This window comes from Grammomys surdaster, unplaced genomic scaffold (genome assembly GCF_004785775.1).
Source record: "Grammomys surdaster isolate TR1022 unplaced genomic scaffold, NIH_TR_1.0 257, whole genome shotgun sequence".
NCBI lineage: Eukaryota > Metazoa > Chordata > Mammalia > Rodentia > Muridae > Grammomys > Grammomys surdaster.
In genome coordinates this window covers 6588182-6612643 of record NW_021604698.1, presented here as the reverse complement: position 1 = coordinate 6612643, position 24462 = coordinate 6588182, and the positions used below count along the sequence as shown (strand labels likewise).

General features: G+C 38.9%; 1 protein-coding gene across 1 annotated transcript in view; it reads left to right on the top strand.

The window, feature by feature from the left end:
* The window catches only part of Cdh20 (cadherin 20), a 47610-nt gene that overhangs the window by 18541 nt on the left and 4607 nt on the right, over positions 1-24462 (top strand). Inside the window, exons 7-10 of the mRNA XM_028775612.1 lie at positions 7713-7849; positions 11709-11830; positions 15613-15730; positions 18338-18589. Coding sequence (XP_028631445.1) covers positions 7713-7849; positions 11709-11830; positions 15613-15730; positions 18338-18589 — 629 coding nt within the window. The remainder of the gene's footprint in view (positions 1-7712; positions 7850-11708; positions 11831-15612; positions 15731-18337; positions 18590-24462) is intronic.

The window sequence follows — 24462 nt, the reverse complement described above, 5'->3', positions numbered from 1 at the left end:
CTCCCTGATTACTCCCTGTTCTGCTTTCATGTCCTTGGGGACTTCTTTCTTTCTTTCTCTCTCTGTCTCTCTGTCTCTCTGTCTCTCTGTCTCTCTGTCTCTCTGTCTCTCCCTCCCTCCCTGTCTCTGTCTCTCTCTGTCTCTCTCTGTCTCTCTCTCTCTCTCTCTCTCTCTCTCTCTCTCTTTATTTTTGTTTTGTTTTGGGTTTTTTTTGTTGTTGTTGGTTGGTCAATGTCAGAGGTTTTCTCTGGGTTGGGAGTACCCAGTAAGTTATGTGAGGTTGCCTACAGGAACACAGATATAGGATCATTTACAAGAGCATGGGCATCCTTCTAGTGGCTACACCTCTGAAGAAAATGTTTCTCCCTCCTCCTGCACTCATTAACTTCACATAAATTTGTAGAGAATGCTGAGGCCTCAAGAGCACTCCCACTTCCATGGCAAAATATAGGTGGGTCCGATCTTCAGCAGATAATCATAGCTGCTGTGACTCAAGCATGCAGTAGCCATGTCATGCTTAGAGGACAACATTCCTTAACACTCCATCACTTCTTCCAGCTCTTAAATTCTTCCGGTCCCCTTCTGTACCATGTTCCTTGAGCACTGAGGGGAACATGCAGATGCTTTCTTGTAGCTGAATATTCAACAATCATTTAGTCTCATCATTTTGACCTGTTATGAGCCTCTACAGTTGCCATAGCAGCTGACAGCAGCACCAGTCTTTGGTCATAAACATTTTGCTTCCATGTGAATTCGAAAATTGGTTTTTCTAGCTCTGTGAAGAATGTAATTGAAATTTTGATGGGGGTTATAGTGAATCTTAGATCTCTGTAATGTGGCCATTCTTACAATACTAATTCTATCTAGCTGAGTATAGAATGCCTTTTCATAGTCTACTATCTTCTTCAGTTTCCTCCTTTACTATTTCAAAGTTTTCGTTGTAAAGATCTTTAACTTCTTCTAGGTGTTTTAGCCCTGGGAATTTTTAAGTGGTGGTGAATGAACTTCTCCCTGCTTCCTTCATCAGAGAGTTTATCACTTGTATATAGAAAGACTTCTGATTTTTGTAATTTAAAATCACTTAGTTGTGAATATATTCAGTGTACATTCTTTCAAGTTTTATTAGCTTTTGGTATTTTTACATTTAAGACAAATGGGAAAGACCAAGTTTGTGATAGAACATGCATGTAATCACAGTACTTGGAAGGGAAAGAAATAGAACTTCAAGTGTGACCTAACTAGTGAGTTCCAGACCACCCAGACCTGTACAACTATAGAGTGATCCCCTGTATAGTTAAATGCCGTGAGTCCCTGTTCTTAAAAGCTTAATAAAATAAACAATCGAAGTGCGAAACTGCCATACACCAAATTTATCACTCAATATATTTCTTTATATCATAGAAAAAAAACAGACATAGGAACACCTCCTCAGATCAGGAGCTTTGATGACAGTATGGCCAAAGAGTCCTCTGTACTACACACAGTCCTACATCTCTGTCTCTCCAGGGTTTGCTTTGCTATTGAAGATTTCATCCAAGATGCTTCCCCCTCAAGACTGGAGAATTACTCTTACAATCTTGGCTATTTTGGGTTCACTCTGGAAACAAAGTGTAAACAGCTGGTCGACAGGCTGACACCACAACCTTCCGAAGCCACTGCCAAGCCTCTGAAGCCAGATTCACAAACGATCAGAATTCCAAGGCTGTTTGAGGCCATCTGTCACATTAATTGTTGAAAGCCACACAGTGAAATGAATCTGGGGCTTTAGTACAGATAAAACATTTTAAACACACCCCCATTTATCAAATGCCTTTTCTGTCACCTGGCTGCTTCCCTCATCTGGTGTCGTTTTGTATTTGATCAAAGTGTGCTTTTAGAGTTTAACAAGAATAGTTTTCTCCGGGGGATAACTACACCAGGGGAAATCTGTTCCCTCTGACTAACTAGTAAACACATTACATGTTCAGGCATCAAAATGGCTAAAAGTAATTTTAGTTCTTTCATTTAAAAAAAAAATCTGAATTCTAAAACCTTTATAAATTTACATTTCAATCTTAAGCTTTTTGTTATAAGGCAACATAAGTGAAACCATAATGTCCCCCATAACGAAAACAAAAGTGAAACAGATGTATCTTAAATTTATATTTTCAGAAAAACATGATTATATACTTTGTGATCATGACTGGTTAATTATATAACTTATTATTTTATGACATAGTAGTTAGTTTTCATGTCAAAGAAGGTAACATAGGACTACTGTAGAGGATAAAGCCTCATGGCAGAGACAAATAAAACAAGCACGGATGTAAATAAAACATCTAAGTTCTAAAATGGAATATGAACTGGACAATATATTCCCATATCATCTCCCAGATTTTGACTGTATAACTCTATGTGATAATCACAGGAAACAAGATGTAATTAGGATTCACACTGGTAAATAACATGTCAAAGAGACTAAATGCAATCAGATGCACACACACACAGCCTCACTGGTAAGACCCTAAACACTGTAGATTTAGTTATTTGCATATGAAAACTATAAGACTTAAACCTCCTCTATCATTGATAAATACTTGAAAAAAAAAGAAAGAAAGTTAGGAAGATACTGAGCCATTTAGCAACTAAAACCAGCTTCTGCTGGTATGGAAATAGCCAGGTTTTTCTGTACCACCCTGAAGTGTGTGAATCCAGCAAGTATACTTATGACTGACAATGCCCTCACCCAAGCAGACAAATGTCAATACTGTCTGCTCAAGGCAGCTTTGCATGTGTGTGCTTAGCAGATTGTGTTCCTAATAGGTAAGAACCTTACAGTTGGAAACAGGAAAACCACCTATAAGATTCACTGCTAGGTCCCAATTTTCTCATTTTCCATCTGTATCTGAACTTTCAATTTGCTCTCTTGCGCCCTGGAAATTGGCCCAGTGCCCCACTCAGAGAAATGAAGGCCATTATCCCCTCACTGTGGCCTTGCTTGGGAAATTGAAGGGGAATTCTACTCCATGAGAGTAGCTCCCTAAGGCAGACTCCTGCTGTGTCGACCAGGCAGTGCTGTCAGGGGTCCTGTGACTTGGTTATTTCTATCATTCTATGTCCCATGCCATCTGTGACATCTGCCATGGCGGGGGTAGGTTTCTGGTTCCTAATGGGCTGTTCCTCCGAACCCCAGAAATAAACCTGTAGCCTGGAGAGCTCCCATCCAGTTTCTGCTCTGTGGACCAACTGTGGGGCTTTTCATGTGTCTGAGAGCTAAAAGATTAGAATCCCATTATCCAACTTTTATTTCCTAAAAGAAAATTCAACTCTTAAAGCAGCTGGTAAACTCTGAGGCTAAATTACAAGTATACCCAGAAAAAACACCACACTTGAGCTTATCTTAAAACTATCTTGTAAGTACACAAATGTTTTTATTAAAAAGTTAACCATTTGTTATCATGTCTAATCTTGAAGAAGCAAAGCTGTGTTCTTGGGCAGTCTTCTATAATTTGTCTGTCAGTAAGGCACTGGTAGGCTGGCTAAGGTGCTAGATATGCAGCTGAACTGTCTAGAGTTGATTCCCAGTAGTGTGATCTTGAGTAAGTGACTTAGCCTCTTAAGCCTCGAGATGTTCTTATCTGTAAAACAGAAATGATAATAATGCCTGCCAGTGCTGTTATTATGAGAACCGATTGGTGACTCACTACATTTGACATGTTAAGCCAAGCAAATAATACATGTTCCTTTAACAGGATCACAGGCAGAGATGTTAATTGGCTTCCTTAAATTCCTTAAAATTTAAGACATCTTAACAGAAGCCATTTCATCTCAATTCATAAGCAAAGTCACTCTGACTTTTCTAGCTCTGATTCACCTGTTTCCTCTTTAAATCTGAACTCTCTGCATGGCAATCTTGAATCTCCAAGGAAATATATACATTTGAAGAAAAAACCTTTCATATACATTCATATCAGATAGATAGATAGATAGATAGATAGATGATAGATAGATAGATGATAGATAGATAGATAGATAGATAGATAGATAGATAGATAGATAGATAGATAGATAGGCAGGCATGTAAGTAAAAGGCTTCACATCAATATTTGCCCTCACTTCATGTGATGATTTGGCATCTCATTTTCTTCCGATGCTAAGCACAATCAACCATACTAATTTCACAACTCATCAAGCTGCAGGATGCAAAACGCTGCACTTCAGAATGTTCTATCAAAATTCCAGTTTTGGAGGAGAGACTGAGTTTGGCACCCAGCACTCACATCAGGTGGCTCACAGCTGCCTGTTAGCTCCAAAGGATCCAATGCCTTCCTCTGGCCTTGGCAGGAACCTGTTCACATGCACACATACCCTCAAGGATACACAGCATATACACATATAACTTACATTAAAATTCTTAAGAAAATTGCACTTTCTTCACCTCAATAACTTTAAAACAGACTGCAATTTCTACCAATTTCTCTTAAAATTTTGAACTCAACATTTTCTCTGTTCTCTGTTTAAAAACAATCTGTAAGCACAGTAAGAACACCTGGAACTCCACATAGATGGTTTTAAATCTTAGTTGAAAGTGACTTAATTTTCCTAATCTTCAGTTTGCTTATCTGATGGTTAGGATAATTTTCCAAAGATATGAGAATGTTAAAAGAAGCTGTGTATTAAATGCACAGCACGGTGACTGCTGTTAAATACACACCAGTTATTACAGTCCTTGGCCTTTGAAGAACAGGATACTTGTGTGTTTTCAACACTAGCTCGTTATACTTCCCCCAAACCTTGGGTTTTCTTTCATCTTTTGATTGTCTCCTTTGCCGTGTACACTATTCAGTTTGGTGCAATTTCCTTTGTTTACTTTTGCTCTTTCTGTCTCTGTGACATTATGATTATATCCAAAATATCATGTCCCAGAGCAATGTTATATAACATTCTTCTAGTCAATTGACTTTCAGATCTTAAGTCTACTTTATTTGCTTACTGTGAGAAAGGCCGAGGAAGGGTCATTCTCCATGTGGACAGCCAATTTTCCAAATACTAATCATCAAGGTCTATTCTTTCACCCTTTATGTATTCTTGTTATATTTTCCAAAAAAGAAGAGCTTGATCATAAATATACGTGAGGCAGAGCCTGCAGGTGTCCAAGCGAAGATACAAACTGTGCAGAGATGAGAATGGACACTCAGTTCAGATTGACTTAAGGAAGTCTGATGACAGGCTGCTCATAGTCAGTGTTTTTAAAACATTATAATTTAGGGGAAATTTTCCTGTTGTGATACAATCTTCAGTGCACAAGGAACTATAATTACATTAAAACTCAGACCATAGGGAAGACTCTGGCTTGCTCTCCATCATACAGTTAGTGTAGAGGTCATTTTAGACTATTAACTGCCTCTGTCCTGGTTGTGGGAGTGTGGGGAGCCCCGGGAGGTAAGGGTCATTTAGATGGCTAGCCACATCCAGTCCTGGTTAGGGTGCTTCCTAAGACCTGGCCCAACAGATAACATAGATCACCAGACTATTAACCACCTACCTCCAATTCCCACCTTTCTGGGAAAACAGGTTGTATGTCCTTCCCTTTGAAAGAACAATCTTGGGTGCTTAATATTCCTAAGTTCTCTAGAGATCTGTAGACACAAAGACCTTTATGCCCCAACACATATGCATTCATTTCTAGGCTTTTACCCTTATTCCTTTGATCCATGTCTCCATTCTATGCCCATACTGCATTGTTTTGATTACTTTGGCTTTGTGATGTATTTTGATGCCAGGACAAATAATCTTATTTTTAGAAATGTCAGAGTATCTCAACAGACAATTTTTCAATGTATACAAGAGACTTTCGAATATATGGGAAAGCCATAATGAGTCAAAATGAGAAGGAGCCTCACCCATTAGAATGGCCAATCCCCAAAGGATGAAGCATAAAAAACAATATTCAGAAAAGGGAAACTGTACCTTGTGGTAGAGATACCAGTTAGCACAGCCACCTTAGAAAACAGTGTGGTGATTACTCAAAACACTAAAACTATCATAGGATCCAGCCATCACATTTCCGGGCATATAACCAAAGGAATTACAATCCATATGTAGAAGAAGCATCTTCATTTCCATGTTAACTGCCATATTATTCACAAAGCAGAGATACAGAAACAACCAAAGTGCTTGTCAACAGATGAATGGATTCTCTAATGTGGTATTTTATACATACACAAGAGAATACCACTCAGCCTTTAAAACAGAAGGAAATTCTGTCATTTACAGTAACACAGATGAATCTAGAGAACATTATATGTGTGAAATAAGCCAGTCACAGAAAGGCAAATAGCTCATGATCTAAATGTAGAATCTAGAATGTCGAACAGACAAAAAAGGGAAATGGTGGTTAGCATAGACTTAGGCTAGCAAGGCTGATAGAGAAAGAAGATATTTTTGACTGAGGGAAACAAAGTTTCAGTTAGACAGGAAGATCTAGGGGTCTATTGTACCAATGGTAACTAGTTAATTATGTACTGCATATTTCAAATTTACAGGAAAGTATATATATATATGCTTTTTCAACAAAGAAATAATATGAGATGATGTTTATATTAATTAGTCTATTTTAATTCTATAAGATAGATAGAGAAATCTTAATTGTATCCTAAAGTCCATAATCTCTCAATAAAAATAACAAATTGCTAACCTTTACCAAGGCATACACGAGACTCTCAGTAGTGGTACTCAACCAATTATCAAAATCCCTTATTTTTAAACATCCTGACGCATGAGCATCCCAAGATGGAGGGCAGATGAGATAATAGTGGTGAACCGAGGGAACCAGGTTGCCAAATCAGACGGAACAAGAATCACAGATCTTACTCACAACCAAGTTCACTGAAGAGTCAAAAGACAGAACAACAGTAAAAGGAGTCATGTAATTCTTCCTTTGCAGAGGTTTGAGACTGTCCAGTCTAAGTGTCTGTAAGGACCTTTCTTTTCCTACATAAAATGCACATTGATCCAACTAACACACACAGTGGGAACAAGTAAGGTTTGTGGCCTAAGCAAACAATGGCCTTTGCTTTACTGAACATCTGCTTATAATGACCTACAGATTTTGAAGGTCGTGTGATAGCTTCCAGCAGATTATCCCCAATAAATGCACAAAGCTGCTTTATTTACAACCGACAACCTAAACATACCTGCTTATCATCCTATATAAGAGAACCTTCAGCGAGTAAGTTCCGTGTCAATCAGGAGTTGAATCATTACATGTTTATGACTAGGAAAGCCTGGAGTAAGCTTTCCTTCCCAACAGTGATACAGTTCTAAGAAGCAAAGCCACGAGACTACAGCTTTGCTCTTTTCCAAGTTTCACATTAGCATTTGAGAACTTAGCTGAATTTCAAACACATATAAATAGAGGCTGATATTGAGGGCGCTCCAAAATTCTTGGAGCAGTTTTAAGCTTTAAATAGCATAAATTGCTTTTCATGTAAATTAAATCTGCCATAAGGTTCCCAGTGCTCTGTTTATTTCATTTTAAGATACTTTAAGTAGTAAAAAAAAAAAAAAAAAAAAAGTGTTCTTTTGTTTCTCTTAAGCATGATAAATCCAAGTGTTCCACATAGTCTCAGTGAAGAGGTGAATGCACCATCTTTAACACCATGAATATTCTGTTTGCTGTGCTCTCGTGTTCATCCAAATGAAAATAAGGTACACAATCCCTATCTTTGCAGATACTCCATTGACAGAGGCAGTGACCCGGGAAGATTTTTCTATGTTGACATTACAACAGGTGCTCTAATGACTGCACGACCACTAGACAGAGAAGAGTTTTCCTGGCATAATATAACTGTCCTTGCTATGGAAATGAGTAAGTAACATAATTTATTGGTCTCTCCGGAGTTACAAAATGTAAAGATGCAGAAAATGTCTAGACCTTGTAACAAACAATATGTTCCAGAGGAGAAACTAAAATTATATGTTCTACAAATAAATGATTGTGTGACTTAGTCCTTAGTTCATTTTATGGTTGAGGTGGATCATTGAGTTCCGATGTTTTATGTAAAGGAATTCTATATGAATCAGAAATTGAATCATTACATGTTTATGACTGGGAAGGCCTGGAGAAAAAATCTCCTTTCTAACAGTGATACCAGTTCTAAGAAGCAGAGCCACAAAACTATAGCTTTGTTCTTTTCAAGTTTCAGATTAGCAAAAATAACAAAAGCAAACAAAAACAAAAAAACAAAAAACAAGCAACTGTATTAGAACTACTTTTGCTGCATCCCTAAAGTTCTGGTAAGTTCTGTTCCCATTTCCCATTTTGTTTTGATTCTAGGGTTATTATTTATTATTATTATTATTATTATCATTATCATTATTTCCTCTCTGATTTCTTAGTAACCCAAAGATTATTGAAGATTTCATTGTTTAATTTCAATTTCAAGTTTCTATAGGTTCTCTTGCTATTGATTTCTAGGTGTTTTTTATTGCATTATGATTTTTGTATTTGTTAGAACGTTTTTTGGAATCTAACTTTATTTTTTGGAAAGTTCCATACGCTGCTAAAAGAGTGTATGTTATACATATGTTTGGTGAAATATTATGTAGATATTTAGAAATGCCATTTGATCTGTAGGAAGGCTTAACTCTGAAATTTTTAGAGTGTTTTAAATCTAGATAATCTATAACTGGTATATTGATGCCACCCACTGTCATTATATCTGGATCTTTCTGTCCTATTATGCCCAATAATGCCTATTTTATGAAATTATGTGCACCAATATACAAGGCATATATATATATATATATATTTCAATTTTTTTCAATTATTTTATAATCATTTTTTTTTGAGGCAGAATCTCACTGTGTAGCCTTAGCCTGGCCTAGATCTTGCTAGGTAAAAAAGGCTGCCCTCAAACTCAAGGCAATCTGCCTGCCTCTGTTACCTCTGTGCTGGGATTAAAGGCATTCACCACCGTGCCTAGCTACAAACATTTTATCTTCTTAAGTGATTGCTCTTCTTTCTAATTTTCGGTGACCCTATTTACCTCTCCTAGATAAACTTAAAGCATACTTTAACTACGTGTATTTGTTTCCAGGTTTCACTTGTTAGGGGTTTGTAATTCCGTCATTCATTTTAAGCTCCTGCACCTTTTCATATGAAATGAGTTTCTTGCAAAAAGCAGTCATGTCTTACTGTTTGTCGTTGCTGTTGTTGTTATCCAATCAGCTAGTCTGTATTTTTTAATAGAAAAGTTAAATCAATTTACATTTATTTTTTTTTTTTAGAAAAGTTTTCTGACTCCTATAAAATGTTTTTCTCACTGGCTTTTAATATTGCTTGATTTTTCTTTCTCGCTCATTTCTGCCTTACTGCGTTGGGCACGACAGGGTCTTTTCCCATTCACTTCCCCTCATTTATTCACTCATCTCACAAAACTTATCCTTTTGGACCTCTCATGTTCAGGACTATGTTCCTTTCTCCCGTGTATAATATTCATTTAAGTATCTTCTGCAATGTGGGTTGAGTGGTCAAGACCTGTTTTAGTTTGTGTTCGTGATGCTCATTTCGATGAACAATAGCTTTGTTGAACAAGGGTAATTTCAGTTGACGTTTATTTAGTTTCGGTGATTATTTTCAAATAATCACTCCATGCTTTCCTGGCTTCGGAGTCTCTCATGGAAAGTCCAGTGCCACTCTGATGGGTTTGCTCTTTTGAAGTCGGGGATTCCCTCCTGCAGTCTTTATTTGTCACTGTGTAGTCTCAGAATTATAACTTTGATGATGGGTCCTTTACTGGACATGGCTACTTCAGTGCTCTAAATGTCCTTTGAGCTTACATGTTGATCTCTTGCACAGTTCTGCAATAATTTTATTGACTAGGTTTCCTGTGCCTTAGATTAGACCTCAGGTCCTTCTACCTTATAAATTTCTATGATTGCTCTCTTCTCCATGGCTCAGAGTTCTTGAAAGTTGTGGTTGTGGCCATTTATTTCATTATTGATATCTGACGACAGTCTTTCCCCAACTTCATTTTCAGTCCATGATATTCTTTCTTCTTCTTAATCCAACTGTTGAAAGAGATACTTTTTAGAATGTTGCTTACATACTGTTTTTCACTTACAATAGTTGTATAGTGGTATGCTTTCCATCAAAATCTCAATTTTCTTGTTGAATTTGGCTTTCTTATTCAGGCTCTAAACTTTCTGCCTTATCTCATTGTCTACTTGTTTGTATCTTCTTTCAAACCAGCAGTCAAATGATTTCTTCGTGTGGTATTTTAACCATTTCTTTCAATGTTGCTGGATTCAGTTATTAACACAATATGATTGGCAGAGCATGATATCTACCTCTTCATAACTATGTTTCTATTTTGTAGTTTGTACATCTGTTAGTATAGTTACCTTTTCCAGTTTATTATTGGGTTTGGAAAGCAGTCTTTTCTTGTGGGCTCAATTCCAGTACCACTCAAGAGAGGAAAAACAGGCCACTTTACTAGTATTAAGATGAAAGCAGATACAAAAATACTATTAAAAGGGGTTATAACAAACTACTCTATCACTGATAACCATAAACAAGCAAGTGGATGAAATAATATAGACTAATCTATAAGCATAGAAAGTAGATGTATTAAGGCTAGCAAGATGGTTTGGCCAGTAAATGCATTTACCACAAAAGCAGAGTTTGATTCTGGAATCCACATGAAAATGGAAAAAGAGAACTGAGTTCACAAAACTGTCCTGTGACCTCCACACACAATACCATGCAAGGCATTATGGGAATTATATACTCATCATGCATATGCATAGACATACACCCATACACGTTGTAATTAATTATATAAGTTAAAAAATAATAAAAAGCAATAAAGGGGCATGAGAGGAAAGATGAATTAGTAAGATTAAATAAAAGAAAAGGGGAAAGAATGTTATAAAGACCATGAGGGAAAACAGTACATTTAAAATACTATTGTACAATAAAGGAAAATATGTAGGGTTAGAGAGTTGGACCAATGGTTAAGAGCACTTGTTGCTCTTGTAAGGAACCCAGGTTCCATTCTCAGGACCCATATGATGGCTCATACTCATCTGTGACTCCAGTCTTGGAGAATCCAACCATCTCTGCTGACCTCCACAGGTACCAGGCACAAACATGGTGGTGCACTTACATGCAAGCAAAACACTTGCATACACATAACAAATCTTAAACATGAAAATATATAGACAAAACAAGATCATTGCAAAAGAAATAAAAATCATAAAAGCTTCTTTTTAAAAAATAAAAATAACAGACTGCTGAGAGACCTCGGCAGTTCAAGTGCTCGCAAGCTTAATGGCTGGTGTACACCGGAGCCCACGTGAAAGGAAAAGGACAGAAATAACTCCACACATGGGCAGTGGCAGGGATGCCTACTCATATACATACATAAAAATATTGTCATCTAAAATAAATAAATAAATAGAATACCAAAAGCGTAACAAAAAAGAAGAATAACCCAATGAGTGAACCGTTGTCCTTTCCTGTATAGTCCCTAATGACAAATACCCGCGCAGAAGACACATCCTTGTCCCAGCATGTGAGTGGTTGCACTCTCCACAGGGAACACAAGTCCTATGAGCATGTTATCATCTCCACATTTTATCCATTCTGTGACAAAGCACTTCAACACAACTGTCTTCCTGCCTTACTGAGCCCTCTGAGTCATTGTTCCTTATGTTCCCTTTAGACAATCCCTCCCAAGTGGGAAGCGTTGCTGTCACCATCAAAGTCCTGGATGTGAATGACAATGCTCCAGAGTTCCCCAGATTCTATGAAGCTTTTATCTGTGAAAATGCCAAAGCAGGACAGGTAAGCCAATCGCCTTGGTAAACCCAAGATGTACAATGGTAACTGTTAGCTGTCTTAGGGAGGGTTTCTATCACTGTGATAAACTACCGTAACCAAAAGTAATCTGGGGAGGAAAGGCTTCATTGTATCCTATACTTTCAGGTAATAGTCCCTTGCTGAGAGAAATCAAGGCAGTAACTCAAGCAGTAGAGACACTGGAGGTGGGAGCTAATGCAGAGGCCATGAGAGAGCTTCTTAATGACTTGCTCCTTGTAGCTGACTAGACCTGCTTTCTAATACAATCCAGGACCACCTCCGCAGGAATGGTACTGCTAACAACATGCTGGTTGGCTTATCAGTCATTAATCAATAAAATGTTCTACAGACTTGGCTATAAGTCAATCTTATAGAAGCATTTTCCCAATTGAAGGTCCCTCTTCCCAAATGACTTTATTTTATATCAAGTTGGCATAAAACTAACCACCGCAGTTGCTGAATTCATCATGATCAACATGTCCACACCAGAAGTGAGGAATAGAAAATGGAGTCTCCAATTTCTTTATATTAGGTTCTAGTCATTTATTTATTAAGACAACCACTTGGAGGATAAATTACATTTTGTCGTCTGAATAGTGCTTTAACAGTTCTTGTGAGTTGACTCACAGAATAAATATTCTGGTTATGGAAGTAACCCTAGCTCTACAAACTTCACAAACATATTCTTAAGATATGTTTCTAAACCTAACCTGGTGTTTCAAATTCCAAATGATTTGTCTAAGAAGCATCCAGCACTACATTTCCAGTGGCCAAATATCAGGATACCTGTCAGGCACTGGACACCCTCTTCCTGTTCATCCACACCCTCCTTTCTTCTCCTGCTTTCCCATGCTTCCTTCTTCCATTAAGGGTCATAATGTCCATCTTAGAGCATATTCTGTGGTCCTATAAACTCCAGTAGAACAAATGGATGAAGGTCATCTATTATTAAAATTGGGGAGTTGAGAAGTCCACATCTGACCAGATGTGATCAGGCTCTGACTACAACGCAGCTTTCTGCTCATGTTTACCCCTCACCTGGACCATCACCCAATGCCCTCTGCACAAAGCTGTGTCTCTAGAACCAACATTTACTTGAACATTCAACATCCTTAGTCCAACATTTCTTTGTCTTCTATCCAAAGAAAGTGACTTTGTTTCTGGAAAGCCAAGAGCCCTGCAGTGATTCAAATCCAAACTGACCTCAACACTGATTCTTATAATGTGGTGCAATAGTCTGCATCACTCTTAAAAGCTTTTTCCAATTCTCCAATAATTGTATTTCCATATTTATTAAAGTTCTAGTTTAAGAAGGCCTAAGATGTTATCCACCTAATAATAGTTACAATAATAGCTTTGTTGAACAAGGCAGGTCCATGGTAATGGCAGTAAAGAATCACATTAACAAGCCTGCAGTTTGGTACATTATGTTACACATGAAGCAAGGTCAGCGAGAAGATACTGTGTTGAGGAGGACAAGCTCTACCGGTGGGTTGGGCTTTGAAAATTCTGACTAGGTGTTTTGAGCTTTTAAAAGAAAGTTTACTACCATGCTTCTTGATTACTATACATAATATGGCATATTTTTTGTTTTACTGCAAAATAAAATTTAGGACTATTTTATGCCATGGAAAAGAGTCTAAATTTAGTCATGAACTTACAGGATGCTAAGTAGCACAATGAAGGAAGCCCCTCTTTCCACTTTCTGTCTTGAAGGTTCTGGGACAGAAGCTACACTATGTCAAGAGCATAACATCTAACCACCATGCCTGCTTTTGGAGCCATGTGTGTCCTCCACTTCCAAGGACATCACTAATGGCCCTTTGTGAAAGTCTTTGAAGTAATTTATCTGTGACTTAGAGTTAGGGGACAATGTCACAAGCCCATTCCCATTTGTCACCTTCAGCCTAAGGCAAACCTAACCTTGTGTGCACGTGCACGTGCACGTGTGTGTGTGTGTGTGTGTGTGTGTGTGTGTTGTCCTCTTCCTCATAGTGGATGAAGGGCCCACACAGTGAAATACATGCCTTATGGCTACAGATGGGGTGCTAAACAAGATATTATACAAATGGGGCTAAGGAGTCTCAGAAGAAGGAGACCAATAAAGCTGGCCAGGTTCCTCCTACCGTGAACCCCACCACACTGTCTATCTACCCTTCAAAGTTCTGTCTCACCAATATACACAGTTTTACGATGTGTTAAAATTTTTCCACTCTAAAATGTATTCAAAACATTCCCTAAGAAACATTTCATCTCTCTACATTTGGCAATCAAAATAAAAATACAGCATTTGTCTCTCCGTGGGGCTAGGGAGGGTGGTGCCTGTGACGTGAGCAGCACTAACTGAGTCTGAACCTGATCCGTGTGTGACTCTCTCCGTCACTCCTGGCCCTTAGCCTTACTAGTACTGCATTTCATGCCCCTTCAGATTCAACATTCAGCTATTTCAGGAGTCCTTCCCTGAGACAGAGTTCTGAAACATGATGTTTTCGAGAACTATAAGAAGAAAAGGCAGAGTGACTAAGCAAAATAAAATCTAGCTGCAATAAAGATACGTTAGCATCCTCACAAAGTTCTAGAAAAAAGAGCTTTCCCAAGTTTAAGGGGAAGTGAAGCCTTTATTCTCCCCAGCATCTGTTCATCACTGGTGGCAGGTTGCCCTGCAACGATGTGGTAACTATGGGTAGGGCGGCTAGCACAATAAGGGTAATCCCTGACGAGGGAGGCCGGTGAAGAGCGGAGCAACCAGTCCTTTGAGGATCAGCACACAGAAACCCCTTGTCCCTCTAATCTTCAGCATGCTTAAAAATCTTAAAAGCCCACCTGGGCCCTCAAGCTGAAGTTGATAGAGTCATTTCTGTCCTGGGAGAAAAACAGCACTTCCAGCAGAAATGACAGGTTTACAAGACCAGGCCCGAGTTGACTAGGATCATCTGTGGTACAGCATGTTAGAGCACACCAATGGAAACCAGCTAATAAAAACGATTTCCATACCCCATCCCCTTCAGACTACCCACTAATGCTCCAACCGTCTATTGCATCCTGCCTTCTTTACTGTTTTTCCATGAGTTCCCATGGCCTTCATGAAAGGTATTCCTTTGAAGAATATTGTGGGAAAGACAGAGCTTGGCCAGAGGGACCAAGGGGAAGCAGTCTTACTCTCTCTTACACTAAACTCTGATTGCTTGCTTCTTTTGTTTTTCCCAGCTGTGCTACACTCTCATACTTCTGACTACACTCTGCTTCCTACCCTGATGAGTGTATGCACTACACCTTCTCTAACTTCCTTCCTCCTAACAAAGCGTGACTGTTCTGTGGCCCACGCCCCTTGAATCCGCATTCCATCACGTAACGCCGCCGTCTTCATTTGCTTTCTAGGTAGTGATCATTCTTAAGCAGTGGCTGTTCCACAATAGCAACATAGCTACCAAACATTCAATGGTGGTATACGGATTATGTGCGGCTTTGTGACAGCCCATGGTTCCTTCACTGTCTTGTGTGTACAACAAAATAATTGGCCAAGCTATGGGACTAGCGCAGCTGAAGCATTTAGGAAACGTTTATTCGTTACCTATTAACATATATGAGACCAGGAATATGCTTAGTTAATTTTATGCTGTGTGATGGTATGGAGGGTTTCCAGGTTAGTTTCAGGACATCTGACTGGGCAAATGACTTCCTATTGCACTCCAGGTTTAGGGTTTCACTAGACTTTACTCTTCCTTTGGCTCCAACTCACCCTGAATTCCTTCATGTCCCTCCTTCAGCTGATCCAGACGGTGAGTGCCGTGGATCAAGATGACCCTCACAATGGTCAACACTTCTACTACAGCTTGGCTCCTGAGGCTGCTAACAACCCCAACTTCACGGTCAGGGACAACCAAGGTAACCAAGGTGGACATGGCTATCTATGCCTTTCTACTGCTCAAAATGGACATTTTGAGTTACTATACTATATAAACACTGTCACATTTTCAGACTTCTTAATAGCAGGAAGGGCGTTAATACTAATTTGTAGTCTGCCAGTTTTTGTTACATAGCATCAAAGACAAAGAGTGCCCTCTGCTGTCTCTACAGCTTTCTTTCCTCAGTTAGCTGTCAAACATTTATTGATGTCTGTGAAAGACGCTATTCAAAGTGCAGTGGTAAATTTCCTTTCTTTAGTCCAAATCAGAGCAACTATGTTTACATGTTCTATAAAGACAGAAACAGCTTAAGGGAAAAAAGTCTCCTAGAGAAAGAGAACAAACCTGAAGAAACATTTCTAATCAAAACTTTAAAAACCAATAAAAGCAGGGAAGGAGGAGTACAAAGCTCCCACAGCAAAGGAGGTGAGGCTAAAGGGACCGGTAATAGCAGCAGCAGCAGTAACAATAGCAACAGCAGCAACAACAGTAGCAGCAGCAGCAGTAACAGCAGCAGCAGTAACAGCAGCAGCAGCAGTAGTAACAATAGCAACAGCAGCAGCAACAGTAGCAGCAGCAGTAACAACAGCAGCAGTAACAGCAGCAGCAGCAGCAGCAGTAGTAACAATAGCAGCAGCAGCAGTAACAATAGCAACAGCAGCAACAACAGTAGCAGCAGCAGCAGTAACAACAGCAGCAGTAACAGCAGCAGCAGCAGTAACAGCAGCAGCAGCAGCAGCAGTAACAACAGCAGCAGTAACAGCAGCAGCAGCAGTAGTAACAATAGCAACAGCAGCAGCAACAGTAGCAGCAGCAGCAGTAACAACAGCAGCAGTAACAGCAGCAGCAGCAGTAGTAACAATAGCAACAGCAGCAGCAACAGTAGCAGCAGCAGCAGTAACAACAGCAGCAGTAACAGCAATCAGCATATCAACTTTTCTTCATTTGGAAAATATACCACACACACACACCAAACACACACACACACACACCAAAGCTGTCACCTTAGCAAAAACTACTCTTTCCAGAAGAAAGCTGTAGTTATCACTTTTAATGAAAACATTGCAAAAGACTAACGTATGCCAGTCCTTGACATGTAATAAAAATCTATGTGTGAGGTTTTGGTTATGTTGCTGTTGTTGTTGCTGCTGCTGCTGCTGTTTCAGCTCTAGGTCAGCCTTTCTTAAAATCCTCATGATCTAGGCTAAATTAAAGCAAAACAGATGATTTTCTAATGTTCTAGTTATAGAGAAAGGAGAAGTGCTTAGGGTAGTGGAGAGGCTGGGGCTATGGTTTAGCCAGTAAATGCTTACAGCACAGTGAGAGGACCTGAGTTCAGACGCCTACCACACTTGTAAAAGCCAGCTATGGCAGTGTATGTCTCAGCTTAGCTCTGAACAGAGGGAAGCAGGTGGATTTCCAGAGCTCAGTGGCTAAATCCTAAATCTGTCCAAACTGGAGATGAGATGTCCATCAGTGAAAGACACTGTCTCATAAATACATACATAAATAAATAAATAAATAAATAAATCATCCCAAATCCACCTCCTCTGGGCTCCACACACATGTGAACATACATGTGCAAACAAACAAACTTACACACATAAGTAAAAACCTCACATACAAAAGGGTTTGCCTACATGCCCTGAGTTGATCATTATATAATGAAAAAAATATACTGAAACACCACCCTATACCTCATAAAGATATATGATTATCTCTTAATTAAAATTTTTATTTTTTAAATGAAAGAAAAATAATAACTTTTACCAAGGCTGAAAAGATGACTCAGCAGTTAGGAGTACCTGCTGTTCTACCAGGAGAAAGGTTCAATTCCCAACGCCAAGATGACAGGTCATAACTGTCTCTAACTCTAGTTCCTGGAGATCTAACGCCCTCTTCTGGCCTCTGCAGGCACTAGGCACACAAGTGGTATACAAATATGCATGTAGACAAAACACCATGCACATAAAATAGAATTTAAAAATTGAAAGAATAGAGCTCACCAAATTCATATTAACTGTCTACCTCAGCCCACAGGCCAGGAGGAGTTACACACTGTGTGGTATAAGCAAGGGTTCACATGAGCTTCTGAGAACAAGCAGTTTCTTCAGGAAGCTGGTGAAGCCAAGTGAAAGGCATAAAAGAAAATATCAAAAGACGTGAATTCCGGCCCAAATACCAAAAATAAGCAATCTTGACCAGCCACGTGGGCCCCTTGGCTTTCCTTTGCTGAAGGCAGAAAGCGGCTCGGGCCTTAGCAAGCTGCCGGGAGCAAACAGGGGGCGCAGACCGCCAAGGATTGTCATTCCTGTCAAGTTTTCCCAGGGAACATTTGTTAGATCTGAAGGCTGTCAGTTTGCCCTGGGCACTTTATGTCACAAAGGGTAAGACAGCCTCTCACAAAAGGGCTTCTCTTCTAGGCCTCAGGGTTTTGCCTGAAAGCAAACGAAAATCTTGATTTTTCAAACCTAAGTGCTTGAGCCAAACCAATAGACATGGCTGCAGCAAGCACACTCTCCTTCTCCTACCCTGCCCCTGCCTCCTGACGTCCTTCAATCCAAGAAATTCTCTTTTTCTCCTTCAGATAATACTGCTCGGATTCTGACCAGGAGGTCCGGCTTCAGACAGCAGGAGCAGAGCGTCTTCTATCTGCCCATCCTCATAGCAGACAGCGGCCAGCCAGTCCTTAGCAGCACTGGGACGCTCACCATTCAAGTGTGCAGCTGCAATGACGACGGCCACGTCATGTCCTGCAGCCCAGAGGCCTATATGCTCCCAGTCAGTTTGAGTCGGGGTGCCCTCATCGCCATCCTGGCCTGTATCTTTGTCCTCTTAGGTGAGTTGGTGGCTCCTTTTTGGGAAAGGTGGGGGGGGGTCCACATGCTTTGAAACATGAGCAGTTAACCCTCTATCTCAGCTACTGAGAACTGGTCCTCTCCCAAGCTTACTTCAAAAGGTGGTAGAGTGAAGCTTGGAGACAAGTGAGGAAGTTGAAGACAGTCTCTTCCCTCAAGGCCTCTTTGGCAAGGTTAAAGCACATGGGTTTATCAAGTATCTATTGTAGACCCGAGCACTGTACTAGGTACTTTGATTAGAAGACAGATATACCCTGACCTTCATAGTTTACTTCGGATGATACAAGTACATATTGCCATGATAGAACCAAACAACATGGAAGAAGATATGACAATCACTTCTTCAGATCCGTTTCAGGTAAGTAACAGCTAAATCACAGAGGTTCGGCAACGGTCAGAGCCAGGATCGATATGCAGGCAAGCCATACACGGCAGGCCATACACAGGTCACCCTCAGTGACACTCTTCCGGATCCTCATGCCCACATGCTTCAGGTAGCAAAGTGTTACTGAAAGGAAAGAGATACAGGGTGTGTATCCTGACAAGAAAGGGACTAAGGAGAGGTACCACAGCAGTATGGCACGTCGGGTGGCCTACAAGGCCCTTACAGAAAAGTGGAACTCTGATATGAGACCGGAAAGAAACTGCGGCATGAACCACAGGGATTCCTGGGAGTAAGCTGTTTGCGGCACAGAACCCCTCTTAGACACTGTGGATGACTAACAAACAGTAGTAAATAATCAGAACCTCTTTGCCTCTGCTGAGAAACAAAGGAAGGTGGTAACAGGCTATGGGGGAGTCTTTCCTCCTCTTTCAGCCTACAATTCTCTGGTGCCCACAGGCTTCAGTGCAGCGTCTTCTAACTAGAGACTCAAAACCAACGTCTAAGTCATCTCTGGAATCCCAGAAACTGTCTACTCGTGTGTCTCACCTGCCCTCTGCTTCCTGAGTTAAACCATTGCACATTTGTCTTCCTTAGCGAAAAAACAAATGTAAGAGACGATGTTATTATTCAATATGAGTAAAACCCCACAGCTTCTGTGTTGATACATTCCAATTTCAGCATCAACAGGAGAACTAGGGAGGACTACCACAAGCTTGAGGCCATCGTGGCCTACAGAACAAATTCTAGACCAATCTAGAAAGCCTTGGATAGATGAGACCACATCTCAAAAACTAACTAACTAAATAAATAAATAAATATAAGAGAGAAAATGAAATTTTGGTAACTTCCTACAGGGAAAAATATAAAGCACTAGGAATTTAAATTATAATCCATATACACCCTTGATCTCTAGCTTACCTAAACACCAAGAGACTGAGACCCACACCAGATAAACATTGCACTGACTTTATAATAGGCTTTTCAAAGTACATTTTAAAATATAACATAAGCTTTCATTGTACTTTGGGTGTTTTGTCTTACATTACAACTAAGGAATATAAATAACCTTCCAGAGACAGTTATGACTCCTGGTCATTACCTATACAAAGTAAAATCCACCTGCAATTCCAAAAGTGTCCATAAGGTGGCACTGGGAGACCTTGAGTGCAGAACAAGAAAAGCTGTTTTTCCTCTTTTAAGTTATCTGCTTGGAGGAGAAATTTCCAAGCTGGCTATCCTTACTTCTGTCTTTGAAGAATGCTGTAAGTTCATTCTGGTCCACACACAGCCGTCAAGACAGAAAGGCTGATTAAAGAGACTGGTTCAGACTGCTTGTAAACCGAGACCCGTTTTGTAAACCTCACAGAGTAAGAAGTCTCCAGAACATTAAGTGTCATAAAATCACACTAGTTTCACACTTACCTACTTACTTCTAAGAGAACACAACCAAGATTACACAATTCTCACAACTCTAACATTTATGCTGAGGTTGGCTTGTACACACACACACACATACACACACACAGATAACTGAACATGTTCATTTGAGCAATATTTACCTGGGGTGAGACTTATTTTTTTCCGTATACCCAGTTCCTAGAAAACCTTGTGGGCCTATACACAGTACCTACAGAATATTCAGAACAAGCCTTCCCAGAACTGATGGTTTTCTCTCAGAACCCAGATATTCTTCACCTGAACCTAACTCTTTTACCCAAAATCTGATTTTAATGCATAATTTAATGCTCATTATTTATAACATTTTATGTAAAAAATAAGATACATATCAATCTTTAATTTTCAAGAGATGAATAGTTCTACACACTCCTACTCCTGCACATCTGCCAGCGTTCTCTGTAGCACACACACTGGGATTTTGATGGTTTTGGCGGGGGTGGGGATGGGGGTCATTTCATTAAAAATAGATTTTTTGCGTATAATATAATTTGACTATGTTTTCCCCTCCCTCTCAGTTCCTCTCCACTCCCCACCCCCATCCAGATCCACTCTTTCTGTCTCACAGTAGAAAATAAGCTTCAGGAGACAATAATAAAATACAATAAGTTAAACACATAAAACACTGGAATGTGATAAAACAAACAAGAGGAACAGAACCCAAGAAAAGGCAGGAAGAAAACAGATATATACACAAAAACATTCTTATTCCCATAGCCAGGATACCCATAAAAACACAATATGGAAGCTAAAATGATCTGTAGGGTAATGTCAGACAGACAGACAGACAGACAGATAAAATTTAAAAGAAAAAATAAAAATGAAAAACAATTAATTTTATATCCAGCTACATTGCCAAAAGTGCTTCTCAGCTGTAGAAGTTTCCTGGTGGAATTCTTAGGGATATATATACGTGTGTGTGAGTGTGTGTGTGTGTGTGTGTGTGTGTGTGTATGCATGTATATGTATATATGTACATATATGTATTCATATCATTTGCAAACAAAGATACTTTGACTTCTTCCTTTCTAATTTGTATACCCTTGGTCTCCTTCAGTTGTCTTATTTGTTCAAGCTAAGGCTTCAAGTATTATATTGAATAGGTATGTAGAAAGAAGACAATGTTACCTTGTCCCTGATTTTAGTGAAATTGCTTTGAGTTTCTTTCCGTTTATTTTATGTGGGCTATGGGATAGCTGCAAATCGCCTTTATTATGAAGTATGTCTCCTGAATCTCTTATCACTCCAGGACTTTATATCATGAAGGGCTGTTGATTTTTGACAGAGGCTTTTTCTATATCTAATGAGATGATTGTATGGGGTTTGTCTTTCAGTTTTGTTTATATGGGTGGATAACATTGATTTACGAATGCTGAACCATCCCTGCAAGCCAACTCGCTCACGGTGGATGATCTTTTTGATGTCTTTGGATTCAGTTTGCAAGTATTTTACTGAGGATTAGGGGAAATTGATCTGTAATTCTTTGTTGAGATCAGGGTAACTGAAGCCCTTGTAAAATTAATTAGGCAACATTCCTTCTGGGTCCATTTTATGCAATAGTTTAAGGAATATTGACCTTAGTTGGTTTTTTTTTTTTTTTAAAGTCTTGTAGAATTCTACAGTAAAACCATCTGGCTTTGGGTTTTTGGTTTGGAGGCTTTTTGATACGGCGTTTATTTCACTAACGTCATAGATAGATCTGTTTAAACTGCTTATCAGATCTTGGTTTCACTTTGATAAGTGGTATGTGCAAAGGAAATTACATTTCTTTTAAATTTTCCAATTTGTTGAAAAACAGATTTTCGAGGTCTGTCACTGTAATTCTCTTGATTTTTTTTCAGTGTCTGTTTTATGTCTCTCATTTCATCTCTAATTTTGTTAATTTAGGTATTTTCTGTGCCGTTTAGTTAGTTTCAATGAAGATTTGTCAATCTTATTTTCTCAAAAACCTTTATTTTCTGTTTCATCGATTCTTTGTAAGGTTCCCCCCCCCCTCTTTTTTTTTTTATTGATTTCGGCTCCGAGTTTTATTATTTCTTGCCCTCCACTTCTTTTGGGTGTAATTTTATCTTTTTGCTCTAGAGCTTTCATGTGTGTTATAAAATCATGAGCATAAAGTCTTTCCAGTTTTTCATTTGTTTGCTTATAAAGGCACTTAGTGCTGTGAATTGCCTCTTACTGAACTACTTTCAATGTGTCTCAAAAGTTTGAGGATGTTGTGCATTCATTTCATTGAGTTAGAGAAAGTTTTTAATTTATTTCTTGATTTGGGTCTTGACCCATTTTTTCAGTAGTGAGTTGTTCAGTTCCTATGAGTCTGTGAGCTTGCTGTTGTTTCTGCTGTTGGTGATGTCCACCTTTAATCCATGGGGGTCAGATAGGATGCAGTATGTTATTTCATTAGATACATTATATTTTCAGATTTACTTTGTGTAAGAATATGGAGAAAGTTCCTTGAACTGCTAAGAAGAAGGTATACTCTTTTGTGTTTCAGTGAAATTTTCTGTGAAGATGTTAGGTCATTTTGGCTTATGACACCAGTTAGCCCCAGCATGTCATGAGGGGTACTGCAATCTCCCACTACCGATCTGTGAGGGACAACACAGGATTTAGGCTGGAGTTGTGCTTCTTTTTTTTTGAATTTGGGTGCCCTTATGTTTGGTGCATAGATATTAAAAATTTTAATGTCCCCCTTGGTGTATTTTCCCTTTGATAAATATATAGTGCCCTTCTCTATCTCTTCTGATTACTTCTTGGTTTGAACCCTATTTTGTCAGATACTAAAATGGCTACACAGCTTGTATCTTAAAGTCTATTTCCTTGTATTATCTTTTTCCATCCATTTACCCTGAGGTAATATCAATCTTTGATGTTAAGATATGTTTTCTTAGTTGAAAAACATAAGATCCTGTTTTCAAATCTACTGTATTAGTCTGTGCCTTCTTTTTGGGGAATTGAGACCACTGATGTTGAAAGATATTGATAAGCAATATTTTGCTGGTTCCTGTCATTTTGTTGTTATTATTGGTGTGTGTGTGTGTGGGGGGGTGTTCCTGTCTTTTATTTGCTAGCCTGGGATTATTTATTCCTTATATTTTCTTGAGTGTTAACATCCTTGTGTTCAAGTTTTTCTTTTAGTACTTTCCGTGGAGCTGGATTTGTAGAGAGAGAATGCTATCTGTTGTGATGGACATTTTTCTGGATATAGTAATCTGAGCTGGCATCTGTGATCTCATTAGTTTTTAGATGAACTGTCTAAGTCCTTCTGTCTTTTATAATCTCATTGAGAAGTTGAGTGTTACTCTAATAGGTCTGCCTTTACTTGATCTTTCTCCCTTTCAGCTTTTAATATTCATCCTTTGTTCTGTACACTAAATATTTTGATTATTATATGCTCAGAGAAATTTATTTTCCGATCCAATTTATTTGGTGTTCTGTGTCCTTCTTGCACCTTAATAGGCATCTCTTTCTGTAGGGTAGGGAAACTTTCTTCTATGATCTTTTTATGATTTTATGTTTTTATGATTTTGTTTTTCTGTGCCCGGGTCCTGTGTTTCTTCTCCTTCCTCTGTTTCTATTATTCTTAGATTTGCTTTGTTTATATTGTTCCAGCTTTCCTGGATGTTTTGTGCCAGCTTATTTTTTTAAGATTTAATATTTTCTTTGACTGAGCTATTTCCTCCATCTTGTGTTCAGTGGCTGAGATTCTCTCTTCCATCACTTATATTCGATTAGTGAGGCCTGGCTCTGAGATTTCTGTTCAAATTCCTGCATTTTTTCATTTCCAGATTTCCGACAGTTTGGATTTACTTTCTGGATTGTATTTTCACTTTCAGATCTTGAGTGTTTTATTTAGTTCCTTCCATTGTTTTTGTTTTTGTAGATTTCTTTAAGGGATTTATTCATTTTCTCTCTAAGGATCATACTCATAAAGGCTATTTTAAGATCCTTGTTTTGTGCTTCTTCTCTCTCTCTCTCTCTCTCTCTCTCTCTCTCTCTCTCTCTCTCTCTCTC